The 16,176-nt window shown below is 45.2% G+C and overlaps 1 protein-coding gene across 2 annotated transcripts in view; it reads left to right on the top strand.

Annotated features, from left to right (window-relative positions):
• CSMD1 (CUB and Sushi multiple domains 1) overlaps positions 1–16,176 on the top strand; it is a 1,871,666-nt gene that overhangs the window by 1,799,690 nt on the left and 55,800 nt on the right. For both annotated transcript variants that reach the window (XM_072763911.1, XM_072763912.1), the window contains exon 53: positions 14,622–14,795. In XM_072763911.1, coding sequence (XP_072620012.1) covers positions 14,622–14,795 — 174 coding nt within the window. The remainder of the gene's footprint in view (positions 1–14,621; positions 14,796–16,176) is intronic.

Below are 16,176 nucleotides of genomic sequence, written 5' to 3' on the forward strand. Positions count from 1 at the left end.
TCAGAGCCCTTGGGTGACCAGGTGCATGGTCAGTGAGCAGCGGTATTTTGAAAGAAATCCTTTTCTCGGAGCATTTGATCTCCGCAGTGGGTTTCGTATTCAGCGAAGTGCGTTGTAAACAGATGTCCCGCCACCCAGTCCGTGTTGTTCCATGTATGGGGCACGGGCAGAGTAGATGTGGCATCATTCCGAAGGGCCCTCGGACGTTCAGAATGGTGGGTGGGCCCTGGCTCCCATCTGCAGTCCCCAGCTGCATTAGCCCCTCGCAGGAGAGTCCGCACCTGTCCTTCGCAGCTTTGAAGCCAGGCTCTGACTTCTGTCCGGCTGTGAAAGTCCCAGATGGCATCTTCTTCCAACAGAAGGCTGTGGGGTCTACACTGAAGATCTGGGGTTGAGTGTAGCCTCCACCTTCCTGAACTCTTGAGCCGGGTCTTCCGGAGGACCTGCTGCAGCTTCTCCATCAGCCCCTGCTGCTTCACCTGTGCTTTCACGTGGTGGAAGAGGCTTCTTCCCTCAAACCCGCTAACCAGCCTCTGCTGCTTCAGATGTTTCTTACAGCCTCCTGCCCTCTCCCAGCCGTCCCAGAACTGAGAGCTCAGACCTTGTTCTAGACTAAATTTTGGCGTAAGGGAATGTTGTGGCTGATTTATTCTTCTATTCAGACTACTCAAACTTTCTCTGTATCAGCAATAATAAGGCTGTTTCACTTTATTATTATCTGTGTGCTCATTGGAGCAGCATTTTTAATTTTCTTTGAGGATTTTTCCTTCACCCTCACAACTTGGCTAGCCATTTTGGCACAAGAGGCCTTGTTTTTGGCCTGTCAAGGTTTTCACCATGCCCTCCTCAGTAATCTTAGTCATTTCTAGGTTTTGATTTAAAGTGAGAGATGTGTGACTCTGTCACTTGAAACCTTAGAGCTCATTACAGGGCTATTAATTCCCCAAATTCTAATATCGTTCTATCTGAGGGAGTAGGAAAGCTGGAGGAGAGGGGGTGAGACAGGGGAATGGCTGGTCAGTAGAGCGTTCAGAACACACACAACACGTATGACGGAAGCTCACAGTCTCGTATGGGCACGGCTGGTGGTGCTCCAGGTCCGTTACAACAGTAACAGCGAGGATCATCCATCGCAGATCACCGTAACAATTCTAATACTAATGAAAAGTTTTTAAATATTATAATTACCAAAATGATACATAGAGACATGAAGTGAGCAAATCTGTTGGAAAAAAAAAATGGCACCAAAGTACCTGCCAGTGCAGGGTTGTCACACCTTCATTTTTATAAACATGCAATATCTGCAAAGCACGATAAAATGAGGCTTGCCTGTGCATGGACTATGGCAATGAAAGGCATCTCCTCTCCTGAATAATAGAGTGTGATGTGTAGATAATAGAGAGTAACTCGTAGGACCCTATGTCCGGGGGACCCATAGAGACACAGCTAAGGTAAACACACAGGAGAACAGAGGTAAACTCAATGCTAGAGAAAATCCTACAGTGGCCTAGTGGATGAAGGCAAGAGAGGCTCCAATCCTTAACCTGGCGCGGGTACTGGATAAAGTAGATAGCTGATACCACCATAGTCTGAATGTTACCTAGATGCCTTATTTGAATATAATAATTTGAATGATATTGTTTAGTGATAATGAAAAATATACAAGGCATTTTTCCATTTTACTGAATCTTCATTAGAAAATATGGGAAGTGCTTATCACTCCCATTCATCAGTAAGAAATAACTTAGAACAATTTAGGAATTTGTCTAACATTGTAAAATCACTGGCATCACAAACTGAATGGAAACCCAGGCAATTTGACCATAGAACACAGGCTTCTTAACTTTGGGGTATGTAACTAGTGTATCTGAGCAAGTTTTGTGTTATTTTGCCGATGATTATATTTCTCAAAAGCAAGATAGGATAAAAGAGGCTGTGTAAGATGCTGTTAGTTCTGGCCAATGAGATATTTAACTAGAAGTGAAATGAGCGCAGGTGCTGCACTAGACCTTACCCCAAAGCACATGCCATCAAATGGGGTTTGTGCCTTAGTAGTTACACGTGGCTAACCTTGTCCTTCATTCTGTGCTGCTCCCAGACTTCTTGCTTACCAGACTTGGCAGTATTTTCCTTCTATTTCTTGTCATTTGAATTATTCCTTTGTCTATTTTCATGGTCAGGATCTCCAGAAAATCTGGATTTTTACCACACTGAATGACATTGGGTGACCTTCAGGTTCTTCTGGACACTATTAGAGTAGACTGCATGGTGCTGGAGGGAAAAAAAATGACTTATAATGAGAATGGAGGCAGAGGCAGTCACTAAGAATATTTTCCAAAAAAAAAAAAAAATCCAGAAAATAATTGACATTATCCCATGGCTTCAACTTTAAAAAGGAGGCATCCCCTAAACAGAACAACCTCCCAAAACTTTAACTTTGAGAACAAATTATGCCGTTGAGGAGCAAATGGGAAGCTACCCAAGAAACAGAGACAGTTACACGAGCTGTTTTGCAAGAAACTCAATTTGCCAGCAAAGCGACTACTCTAGGATGTACTAAGCAAATGGAATACAGATGAAGGTCTGTGATGCGAAGGGCAGATCCGCCATGAGCAGGGAGCAATGAAAAGATTCAGGGCCATGAAAACGTAAGGACCGTGCAGAAATTATGTTTGAAATAAGAACCAAATTCACTCATTGTGGTTGGTATCAAAATAGCGTGTGGCCTAAAGGAAACAGGCTCGGCCGCCTCTTCATTCCTTCTTCCGCGTCAAGAATTATGGTGTGCAGAGGGCGGAGCATGCTTTTATAGTAGAAATCGGGATCCCAGGAGAGAAAAGGAGTCTGTCCAAGAGAATTATAGGGTTTCAGTGATGTGGCTGAGGAGACCCAGGAGGAGGAGGCCAAGTCACTGGCAGTGCCCCCGCGGGACGTTACTAACAGGAAGCTCTGCAGAGTTAGGTAAGTGTCTGGTGTGATTTTTTTACACAAAAAGGAAAGAAGCAAGCTGGCAGAAACTTTGGATCTAATAGTTTGATAATACAGAGCTGAAAACCAACTATTACGTGTAAGATCTTTGGTGATGCATGTTTATGAAGAGCTAATATGAGTCTGGATCCATCTTTGCCATTGCTCTTAGGTGATGTTTAAAAATCCTCTTTAGAAATGGTGCTTCTAAATTCTCAGCAAGATCAGAATTTTCTATGTTAACTCCTACAGTCAAGAAAGTGTAACGTGGCCTATATGTTGTCTTTTCACAACTGCCGGTGGGGCTACCGACGATGATGTCGATTATTCAGTTGACGTGATCGGAAAGAAGGTTTCTTTTCTGTTTTTTTTTTTTTTTAAGATTTTATTTATTCATTCATGATAGACAGAGAGAGACAGAGAGACAGAGAGACAGAGAGGCAGAGACCCAGGCAGAGGGAGAAGCAGGCTCCATGCAGGGAGCCCAATGTGGGACTCGATCCCAGGACCCCGGGGTCACACTGTGAGCTGAAGGCAGACGCTCAACTGCTGAGCCCCCCAGGTGCCCCAGAAAGAAAGCTTCTGGGTAAATGGTTTCCTTCCTCATTCTAGACCATCCTAAGACTTCTTTTCACATATTTGGTAGGGACATAATAATACCAGCTGAAAGAGTGAGAACATTTAACAACAGATTCATGATCTTTACAATTTGAATGATAAACAACACAAATACAAAAATTATGGGATTGATGGAAAATTTCACCCAGAATGAAAAATAAAATACCTCCCAATGTACATGATAAGGAGAAAATTATGAAATCCTAGGGCAGGTGGAAGGGCTTGGTGTTTTGGACAACAGAAGGCTCATCTGTGCACTGGCACCCTGAGCTGATGGTGCCCAGACCTCGTGAACAGGACCCACCTCTTCGTTAGTCTAGGAAGCCCACGCCCAGAACAATGGCTTCACTTTGGTGAAATAATTTAAGTGGGTGACGATGAAGTGGCATATGCTGGGGTGAAGGATCCGGTAACCACGATAGTTGAGGAATGTTTGGAGACTTGTGATCATCAGTATGGTGGAGAGAAAAGTTTGGAAGTGCCTAACAACTATTTTCAAATATTTTAAATGTTATAAAATGAAAGATGGAATACACCAATTTTGGTAAATTGTTTTATATGCAAGTGTCAGCTGTGATTGATGGGTAGTGGCAACCATCAGAACCTGTATTGAGATCTCTAAGTTTTAACCAGGCCTCAATGGGTAGACAGGGGAAGAAAAGAAGAAAAGAAAAGAAAAAAAGAAAAGAAAAGAAAAGAAAAGAAAAGAAAAGAAAAGAAAAGAAAAGAAAAGAAAGAAAAATAAAATAAATTAAATAAATGTACCAAAGGCAAGGCCAGTGATGCTAACGACATTAGTGATGTGTCTTTCATCTGTCTGTTTGCAGACACTGTGCAGAAAAATAGTTTTCAGACTACATATAAGAAGTCCCTTCCCTTTAACCATTTTTTTCACCTGTTTGATCTGCCCCAAAATGCAACGTGGAGCTCACACAGAGGGCAGTTGCCTGCTCGGTAGGTTTTTCCATAGGATTCCTTTAGCCTTTGAGCCTCCCTGATTTCACATCCTGGATGCTTTTCATTATAAGGTGAAATACTTTGATGGTATCTTGTTGATTTTCATGGTTGCTGGGGAAAAAAAAAACAAAAACAAAAAACAAAAAAATGTTTGCCTGAGATGTTGCTTCTATTTCCTGTGGAATGCGGGACCCTATTTCCAGTGGTAGCACTGTGGTTGTCTCCAGTGATTTCCAGCAGGGAAGATGGTGTCAGATTGCTCTGACGGTCGCTGCAGCGGACGTGGCTGGGCGCTCGGACAGTGGGAAGCTGGAGCCTGTACCTGCAGGAGAGCGTGTTCGAGGAGAGGGAGGGTGGTCTGTACGTCCCGGGGGGGGGGGGCTGGACCACCCTGTGTGTGGGCATCACGGTGGCTCGGCCCCAGGCAAAGTGAAGCCTGTGGGCCCCGGAGTACCATTGTCATAAAGCTCGGCCCACACCTACTCAGCACTAGCATCCTTGCCTTGCTACTGGGGCCTCCCCAGGTCTCCCCAGGTTCAGCTCATTACCGAGGACTTGTTCTCATTTACCGCCTGTGCAGTTCTACGTGCCTCCCTGGCCTGGAGAATCCAGCCCCGAGAATACCGACCCCGTATCAATTCATCAGGTACCTTCTAATCCATCAGGGAAGTTTTATGATCCCCACGCTCGCATGATTATTCTCTTCTGTTTATCTGCTCTGTGGTAGTTCACACTGAACCCAGCAGAGAGCACGCAGACCGGCTGAGGTGGTGCATTTGTAACCCAGCCCTCCTGCTGGAGAAACCGACATCCGTCCTTTGATAACATTTGTACCATTTAGACTTTTTCACACATAGCAAGGCCTCATCTCCCCCACTTTGCCTCCTCTTTAACGTGTAGTATTTGAGATGTCAGCGATAGATTGAGATGTCTCTCATGCAAAGAACATGATCTTTTTTTTTATTAGATTGTTTTGCCAGTATTTGGAATAACTTTGCCTTTGCCGTACTATGATGACCTCCGAGGAGATGAATTCTTTTGCGCGTGTAATATCATGGTGACATTCATGTGGCTAAAATGGCTAGGTGACATGATTCAAAATAATGCAGTTAAGCCGTATTTTTTCATAGTTCTTAGGGAATAAAATTGGAAAATATTCTTCAAACGCCTGGTATTTTATGATAGATCCATGTAAAGCATTTGAACAGCCGATTATGGCGATGCTTACATTACAGCAGAAAGATGGTATTAGAGTAAGAAATGTATGCGCCGCCCCAACCCCTGATCTTTGCTATACAATCTTCCGTGTAAATTTTAGGTGGTATGATACCAGGGAAGGTAAAATATTTGGAAACAGCCCATGCTAACCTTCACATGTTCTGTATGCATCATCGGTGGCTGGGAGATAAATGTCACGATACTCTCCCCAGCCACAAGCACTTCTGTCTATATTTCTGAATATTATCTAATGATACTCATTTAATTCCTCAGGAAATATGGCATAGGATGTAAAGGTTAATAGGATGCAGGTCTACTTTTTCAGGAATTTATAATCAGAGGAATAAATAGTGCCTTTAATAAAAAGTTGGGATTAATGAATCACAAAAGAGAGAAAGCCGGGGCAGGAGTGAGAGGCTGGTAGAGGAAGGGCTATGGGGGAAGCCACTTTGAGGAACAGGTGCAATTTCAGCAAGCAGAAATGGCACAAATTCACCCAAGAAGCCAAGATGCAGAGCGGTGCGGGAGGTGGCCTGGATGCCACAGGAAGTTACGTTCACCTGCTGGGGAAGCACTCACATGGCAACATGCTCGTGGGAAAGGGGCCCTCTACTCATCAAGACACCTCCTCCAGGTGGGGGACAGGCTTGATTCCGGTGCATAGGAAAGATACTGTCCTCGGAACTCACCATCTAATGATGGGTATAAACAGGTGAGGACAAGAGGTTTCTATTTGCTGAATTCACAACAGGACAAAACAGAAAAAAAAAAAAACTAGGAGTCTGGATATTGTAAGTGAATGGTAGGAGAAATACTCTCCCATCACAGGGAAACCCGGAGTATCAGAGATCTTTGAGGTGCACATAGATGAGCATTGATTCCTTTAGGGTTTGTTGGCAGAGGGCAGATTTGGGCTGAGTTAGGAGGGGCACAAAGATGTGTCACAGGCAGACAAGTTTGGGGAGGAAATTTCAGGCATGGGGGAAGTGATAGTGTGATTCTTTGGGAAACCACAGGAAACGGGAAAGATGAAGGCTTTCTGAAAGGCCCAGAGACTACCCAAATCCTGAAATCATGTTTATATTAAATATGGCTTAAAATAATTGTCCTTGAATAAGATATGTCAAGAAAGACTAGATAGCAGCGCATTTTGTGGGGAGCACGGGGCCCTCCTTTGAGGGGCTGACGCAAGTGCCGCACTCACATCACGGGGAATCTTTGTGTGCTGTGTCCACGGCACCACATTCTCTCTGGTTTAGGCCAAGTGGCTGAGCCCGGCCCCTAGAAAGCCTGCTTGCAGGAGATAACATTAACTCTGTCAGTATTCAGATGTGTTCCTTTAGTATGTGCAGATCTTATGATTTAAGTGCTTCCATCCAGTGGTATTTAATGCCAACAGGTTTCTCCTGCATATAAGTGGATCTGAGCCGTGACATTTTGGGACTGTTAATACTCAAGAAGAGTTTGTAAATTGGCTTTTGGGATCCACTGGCTCTGGAAACTAGTGTTCATGCCCAGCATGGACAGAGTGAACCAAATTGCATGTCCGATTCTTACACAGGCACTGGCCATTTGTGATGATTATTATTTTATGTCCAGCAATATGTACCAATAGTCACCAAGCAAACACTAAGGTTGCAATTTGGTTTGTAGATTTTCTAAAAATGTATGAATGTATTCAGTTTTAATCCCCAGGTCAATATTAGAATTTATATGGATACAAACCGACACAGTGGAAAGGTGACCTTGCAGTGGTGAGCTCTAAGGGCGGGGGGAGATTGTGTGTGTGTGTGTGTGTGTGTGTGTGTGTGTGTGAGAGAGAGAGAGAGAGAGAGAGAATGTGACCTTATGGGAGGAGAAAGAGCCAATTACATAGTTCTTATTAATCACTGGCTCCACACCAAAGGACACAGGGCTCCTGGTCTGTGTTGCCTATAGGGCAATACCTATAGGGCACAGCTATACCATGGGAGATGCTGTGTCCAACATTTATTTATTTCTTTTCTTTTCTTTTCTTTTCTTCTTTTCTTTTTTTTTTTTTTTGAGAGAGACAGAAAGAGAAAGAATGGGAGGTGGGTGTGGTTGGAGGGGCAGAGGGAGCAGGAGAGAGAGAACCCCAAGAAGACTCCTTGCCCAGTGTGGAGCTGACCTGGGGATCTGTCACACAATCCTGAGATCATGACCTGAGCCAGATCAAGAGTCAGATGCTTAGCTGGTTGAGCCACCCAAGTGCCCCTGGTGTCCAACATTTCTACTGGTACAGTGGGTTTTTATGGAATAAGTGGAAAAAAATGGAACTAAGTAAAATTTCCACATCACAGAATTCACTTCTAAAATTGCACGAGTGTGTGTAGTTGTAAAAGACTCTAACATACCTTACCCGAGAGGACTTGAAAGTTGAAAAGGTTCAGTGTTTGCACGTGTTGTAATATTAAGGTAAATCTGCCAACTGACGTCTGACACCCTGGGCCGGTCACTTGGAAGTCACCAGTGTGTTCTCAGGAGGCCGTAGACCGTGTTGCTCATTCCAGATGAGCAACAAATAGTGAAACATGAAAGGAAGTCAAACATTGCTCACATCCTATGGGTGGGTAAGGTCCCTGCTCTAAAATCCGGCTGCATATACACATTTCAGAAAGTGTGGATAGAATGCTTACACCTACTGAAGGAACCCAGTTCACTCATGGATGAGTGTTCAGAATATCCACCCTAGCAGAAACAAACTCAGGAAATGACCTCCGTCCTCGCAGAAGTGTGGGACCAGACCTGCTAACATGTGCAATTTAGATGGGCCTAGAAACAGCTGCTTGGGGGGGGGCTGGTCCTGCCGTGGCCCTGGGGTAGTGGGTAAAGCTGCATTGCTGACCTGCCTGGTCCCTGGTGCTGGCCCCCAAGACCTCAGACAGCAACCTGGGCTCCCCAGGGAGTGTGGCCACTTCTAACCATGGACTCCTGTGCCTGGCACAGTTTTCAGGGAACCCTTGACCGAGGGGGACACCAGGAAGCCAACCCAGCCCTCTGGGTGAATGGAAATGCTTGTCCCCACCTTGTTTGCTGTGGAAGTCAACTGGGAAGCTTTCAGTTAACCTTGCTTCCAATCTCTGTTTTAGTTATTATTATTATTATTATTATTATTATTATTATTATTATTTTTGGTAGATGTTATCCCTCCTGACCCAACTTTAGAGAAAGATTATTAAAAGAAATCTCCCCCTTTTTTAAATTTTGGGGCCTTATAACCAAAATATATAACAGTTCATAAATGATAACAATAATACAGCTTTCATTACATAGAGAATAGCATAAATGACTTGTAAGTCAGCAATTTCCAAAGCTTATGATTAAATGAGATCACTTGGCAAAGAAGGTGGACCTTCCAGATTCCTATGACCTGGCTCCTTCTTGTACAGGACAAGTGAAATCTCACTCCTAGTCCATTGTTCAGTTTGTCTTTTTAGCCCGATTCAAATGATAGATTTTATGGTCTAGCATGTGGAATACCGTGAATCGTCTGAGCAGAACCAGGCAATGCCCAGCCTGGCGTTGAATTCTTGACTCTGCCATGGATTCGAAGTCAATTTTGGGAGTTGGTGAATTTCCCATGACTGAGTCCTACCTATTCTGCACGTGGAGCAGATGTAGAGTTCCAGAAACATGGGAGAAATAGAATGGCTAATTCACATTTCAAGTCCAAGGAAATTTGGCAATGCCTATAGGATGTGCCTTTAAACCTATCTATCTGTTGAATTAAAAATCATACGGAATTGCAATTGTTTGGCTTTCTGCTTAGCTCCTCAGCCCATCGCCAATCCGTGCTATCAGGTTCAGCTTAGTGGCAGATTACTAAACCCATTAGCAGGATTGATACAGAAATAAAGCAGGCCCACACTGATCACTCCGAGGATTTTCTTTCCACACTTTACTGAAAGCATTCACTTCTCAAGAACTGACTTCCTGGAGTCACTATATTGGCCGCAGGGTTGCCTGCAAAATACATTTCATGACCTGTGTTTAAGCTGAAACCAAATGTTGACAAAAAACAAAGGAACTAACAAAAACGTGGAACCTTGGGTCCTGGCATAGGGCTTCCAGTACGATCGCATTGTTTTAATGAGTTGGTATTTTGTGTTCAAGTGTGTGGGGCTGCCCTCATCCCAATTTCTTTTTTTATATTTTGTAGGTAGTAGATTCCCTTATCCTTTGCTATTGTTCATACTTAATGGGCCTGGAATAACTAAAACCATCCTGCCACGTGGCAGGTGAAGTAAAGCACGATACGTCCAGTTCATAAGCTGAGAAGGATGAAGGTGGATACCCTTGTAGTAAATGGGCAATGTGGTCACGTAACTCCATAGTCTTCCTACTTTGAGACTATAAAACAAATAAAATTTCTCATTTCAGCAACTACAGTCTGCCGTTCTACCACGTTTACCTGGCTAGTGATTGCACAACCTTCAGGCCTTAAACGTTGCCTGCGTCAGGCTTCCCAATGCCGACTATTGGTGACGTGTCCCGCCCTGCTCCCCATCCCACGAGGGGCCCACCCTCCTCAGTCCAGTCCCTTCTGTGTCCTACCTACACATCTCTTTTTCATTCTCTACCTGGTTGCACCTTAACCTCTGTGTAATCTCAAGCCCCTAGAACACTGCAGACCAGTAGGAAACCATCATGGGATTATCGTCAAGTAGTTGAAAGTCGCCTGCCTAGCAGGCAATGGGTTTGGATACACTTTGGCAGTGGAACGGACATCACCGCCAACTGCGAAGTTGCTTTATTTCCGTTCACTTGCACAGGTATTCGATGAGTGACAGATTTTAGCCACTGGACCGAAGTGTGAAGGGCGTGACAAAGCATTCCCTGGTAGATACGGAGACACACTTTGTACAGCGTGTGTGTAACAGAACTGGGGCTACATTAAGGATAAAGAAATCTCACAAAGGATTTAACATAATATTATCATAAAATCATAGAATCTTACACTTGAAAGAGACTTCAGAGTACACTGAGTTCAAATTCTCACCAATGTAGTATTTTTCCCCATAGCATTCTTACATCATGTTGACATTTCTCGATAAATATTCTGAGTGACATTTTGTGAATATTCTATATTTGTAAATAGCCTATAATTGGTTCATGACTCTGAATGTTTTTAAAAAGAACCCGACAGGGCAGCCTGGGTGGCTCAGCGGTTTAGCACCACGTTCCCCCCAGGGCCTGATCCTGGAGATCTGGGATCAAGTCCCGCGTCAGGCTCCCTGCATGGAGCCTGCTTCTCCCTCTGTGACTCTGCCTCTCTCTGTGTCTCTCATGAATAAATAAATAAAATCTTTAAAAAAAAAAGAACCCAGAGAGGGCTGGAAAGTCATAGAAGAGAAAATCATATTGGTCTGTCTTAGCTTCAGATGGGGAAGTCACCTGGTCTGCATTCAAATTAGGAGGTGGAAGTCACAGGTGATGCTGTTGATTCTCCCCTTGAGGCTGTGAGCAGAAATGAAGTGTTTTTGGAAAACATCCTCTCTTTTCTTTTTTGTATTTAAGGCCAGTTCCTCAGAGAACTGAAATGACCAGGTGTCAGGAAAGAGTCGCTGTTAGGAATTGCTATTTCCACACATGGCTGCCAACCCTTTGATTTTGAAAGTATACGGTTATCTCCTTGACTACTAGGAGGAGCCTTGTGCCAGGTTTTCAAAAGACAGTGCAGCCTTGGGACACCCAGGTGGCTCAGTGGTGGAGCATCTGCCTTCAGCCCAGGACATGATCCTGGAGCCCCGGGATAGAGTCCTGCGTGGAGCTCCCTGCATGGAGCCTGCTTCTCCCTCTGCCTGTGTCTCTGCCTCTCTCTGTGTCTCTCATGGATACATAAATAAAATCTTTAAAAATAAATAAATAAAATGGCCATATCTCCAAAAACAGAAATTAAAAAGAAAAAAAAGAGAGAGACAGTGCACCCTCAAACTCTACAGTCTTACTGAAAACTCAATTGAAAAGAAAATGTTTATTAAGGTTCAAAAGTGAGTCTAGCCAGGGGTGTCTGTCCAAATCAAGGATGAGACTGAGCAGATCGCGTAAATGATGTGGGCTTTCCACTGCGATGCACCGTCTCCAGCACCGAGCCGTCTGGGCCCCGAGCCCCCTCCTGCTGGAGTGGTGGCAGGCTCCATAAGGAACCCCCAGAGCACTTGGCATGATATAGGACAACAACCGGCGGTAGGTGGCCCACTCTGTCTTTGCAGATCGGGTTGTGTTGTTGTGGTGCACGTTTCTAGAAAGCAGATCTCTAAGTGGTCCTGTCACAAGTGACTGGCCTTCGTGAGCTCTCTGTGCCCAGCCTGTGGGCCGCCTCTGGCTGTCTTACTAGTCCTTGTCACTGGGATTGGAGATTGGCTCCATCCCCCTGCCCAGCAGTGTACTGTGCCTGTGGCAGCCTCTGGGATGGGGAGGGCCGTGGAGCCCAGGCCACAAGCTGTGCTAACATCCACAGCTTCGGAGGCTCCTTCTCCAGCCCACAGAGCGCATTCTTCCTCCTGTGCATCAAGGCTCGGTGTGGGGGAGGTGACCTGGCCTCTTGCCAGCATCGACTTAATCGATCTGGCCCAAATGCAAAGAACTGTCAGGGCAACAAAGAATCAACCGAATCCAGCATGACTTTTTTTGACCTGACCTCTTATAAACGGTGTTCAAGTAGGGATGCCTCGCCATCGATTTGGTTTTCTCCCTCTCCGCTCTGCAAAGTCACCTTGCCGATAATAAACTTAGCTCAAAACCCAGGAGAATGCAGAGCTGCTGAACACTGTCTTCAGCAGAAATATAGATTATTATTTTAAATTCTTCCAGAAAGAATGGTGAAGTGTACTCCAATTGTTGCATGGGAACAGCTTGCAACTTCCTCGACCTTGGAGGTAGCCTACTTTGCGTAAAGCGTTGACAGCTGTGTGCTCTGTTTGAGTAGTAAATGGCCAAGGGAAGTCTACAGCAAAATACTCTGCATGTGCTCCAGCCTGTGTCACTCCCGCCCCATGGAAACGTTGAGGCTTGGGTGGGTAATTTAGAAACTGGCGGTGGATGCCTTTCTCGTTTATCCAAAACGCGTGTGTAACGTGGATGCTTGTAATGTCGGGTCCTCCTTTTTTTTTTTTTTTAATAAATTTTATTTATTTATTCATGAGAGACACAGAGAAAGAGGCAGAGACATAGGCAGAGGGAGAAGCAGGCTCCGTGCAAGGAGCCCGATGTGGGACTCGAGCCAGGGACTCCAGGATCAAGCCCTGAGCCGAAGTCAGGCGCTCAACCGCTGAGCCACTCAGGCGTCCCATGTCGGGTCCTCCTAACGCTTCATGTTGTATTGATTAGTAAGATACTCTTTCCATGAGAGAGAGAGAGAGATCGAGATTAGGAGAGAGGGAGGAAGGAAAGGGAGACAGGTGAGGAGGAAGGAGGATGAACAGAAGGGAAGGCAAGAATGTGGAAAGGAGAATGGAGAGACAGACAAACACCTGGCCCGCCCTCCCAAGGTTCCCCTGTGCCGCATGGCACCTGTGCTTCAGAGGGGGAAGCAAGTGCTCAAGGACACTAGATAAGGATGGGAAGGCGGCCTGTACTCAGGGCCACTGCAGTGGGATTTTCCAGGGAGGGAGAGCTGCGGCTGGACTCTGGATGCTTCATGGGGAGTGGGGGTGACAGCCCAGGACAGGTGCGGTCCTGGAGGGGGGTCTCCAATGGGGAGCTTCAGGGCGGAGCAGTTTCTGGCTAACTCGGTCGAGCAGGGTGTCCCTGAAGGCAGGCCAGGTGGGCAGACCTCACCTGGGAGATGGGTGGGGGGAGCCCCTCAGATATGGAGGGTGGGGGCTTCTTAGCAGAGTTTTCCTAGAACTGGATTTTCCAGGAAGGAACGTGGAGGGGCCTCTGAGAAGGCTCAGGAGCCGGACTGACGTTGAGCCAAGCCGAGGATCCTCATCCCCCTCCATCCTTCTGCTCACACAGAACTGAACACGGCCTTGCCTCCTGCTCCACGTGGACGCTCTCTGTCATTGAAGCTCATCTGGCGCCACGTCCGCCGAGTAGTCCTCTTCTCAGTTCAGATTGCTTCCTGTCCATGCTTTTCTCCTCCCTTCAGTGTGAACCTCAGATTGCTTCGTCCCGCCTTTTCTTTTCCCGCTCTGCACACTGCTCATGTGCGAGCTCAGGGACCCCGGGCCTCAGCTAACGCCCCTAATCCTGCTTCTCCTAAGTCGCTCTGTCTTCAGGACCCCTCTCCCCTGAATGCTAGCCTCCTCTTTCAGCTCAGCACGAGCCACTTCCACCTAGATAGTCACAGCGTCAAACCTAACCAGATGCACAGGTTTGAAAGGGAGCATATTTTCTGATATTCATCTTGCCTTTGAAACTCCACAAAGAGTTTAGTGATCTACTGTCTCACACTGGAAATATTACCATCCTTCTCCTTACCTTCCAGGCTCAATAGGCTACGAAACCTGTCTGTAGTAACCGGGAGCATCTCTTCCCTTTTTTATGGCTTTTATTTGGAAATACCATAACAAGATAAATAACATAAAATCTCAGTAAGAAAGAGAAGTCAAAGAAATGCATGGGGCAATAATTGCATTAGCAATCATATTTGTTAGCAGTTTCATTATATGAAATATTACTCGTTACCCACAATTTTTGAGAAAAAAAAAACAAACAAGTCACAAAGAAAGACACCATATCAAAGAAGAATATATATAAGTGGGGAAAATCCCCAAAAGCCAGGCACTTGATGATGTTATTCACTGGACGGCAAAGGCAAACAAAGTGTGAATGCAGTACTTTTATACAAGACAAATTCTCCAAAGTGAGTTTATTGGTTTTACTTATGTTTGTAGCTGGCCACTGCGGTTCCCCGGATCCAATCGTGAACGGTCATATCAGTGGAGACGGATTCAGTTACAGGGACACTGTGGTTTATCAGTGCAATCCTGGTTTCAGGCTGGTTGGAACTTCCGTCCGGATATGCTTGCAGGACCACAAATGGTCCGGACAGACCCCGGTCTGTGTCCGTAAGTACACTGTGGACGACCCCAGCAGGTGCTTGCTCTGGTCACACCTTCTCCTGGTGCGAAGCCTTAGCACAGACGTGGGTAGCCTCGGAGTGTTCCCAGCTGTGCCGAGAGCCCTAAGGGCACGGCCTCCCCTTCTCTCTCCCACCCACTCCCCATTCTGTTTTCCCCCAGTGCCTCCAGACTCCTGTCCATACTTCATGTGCTCGTTACCTCATCTCAAACAGGTCCCTGGACAAGTGATGTCATGCACTCATGTTCCCGATGCCATCACAGGTTCAACAAGGTGGAGAGAGAACCTAAGTATAGGAGGGAAAAGATGCTGAGTCTGAGTCTGCAGGTTGGCTTTGCAGAGTCCCCAGAATAGCCTCATGCCCCGATCCTCGGTATTGTTTTGTATTTTTGTCATCGTTTCATCTCGAATAGAGTTTTGTAAGCAGTTCTTCCCCTAACAGAAGAGGTAAAACCATATATGATTGTCCTCAAGTGTTAAACCATCCAAGATAAATATTGACCCGTATTTTTAGAAGACCTCTCATACTCTATTGCAAAATTTAGTTTTAAACCAGTTGGCTTCTTTGCACTAGTATATTCTTTATTTTCCCTTGAATTAAACAAAGGAAATGTGGATATAGCTCTGGGATAATGACAGGTATTATCTGGGCTGGTGCAGTGGTAAACATGCAGAGTTCAGGGGTGAAAGCTTTGCTTAGAAGAAAGAGCTGTTGACAAGATAAATGAGGAGGAAAACACTACTTTCAAGACTGTAATGTGATTCTTTGGAAAGGGCCACGGAAGGATATCTTTGGGATTTGTATTGCTGTTATTTAGGGCATGACATTAATGACAGTTCACTACATTTCAAAAGATTATACAATAGGGATTGTCAAAGAAAATACTGTCTAGACACACATAGTTCTTGCTAATTTCATGATGTTTAAATTGATAGTGGGATAATGTATGCATACGCAATTTAAATGATCAGCCAAGTCCCTATAATGTCTCAAAACCAGGGTTTCACAAAATTGCCTATTGTGTTCTAAGGGGAGAATAATCAAAATTCATAATTGATATAAGAATTTTAGCACCCCCTTGTTTCTCACCGCTTTTTTATAGAGTTATTTGTTGTTCTGTTGTGATGTAAGAATAATTATTATTCTGAAGAAAGTGCATTTGCCAGTGTTGACCATTTTCCACAATGATAGTTAAAACTAGTGGATCACCTTACGGTTCTTTCTCACCTTCTTCCAAATACACATGCGACTTGTGACGTATCTGACAGCCTTGAGTCTCTCCACCCACACGTCTGACATGCTCATATGTCTACTGATGAGAATCCCAAGGGAGGGTGACGGCCCAGGTATTTTCTGACGCTGACTAG

Source organism: Vulpes vulpes, chromosome 7, assembly GCF_048418805.1.
Source record: "Vulpes vulpes isolate BD-2025 chromosome 7, VulVul3, whole genome shotgun sequence".
NCBI lineage: Eukaryota > Metazoa > Chordata > Mammalia > Carnivora > Canidae > Vulpes > Vulpes vulpes.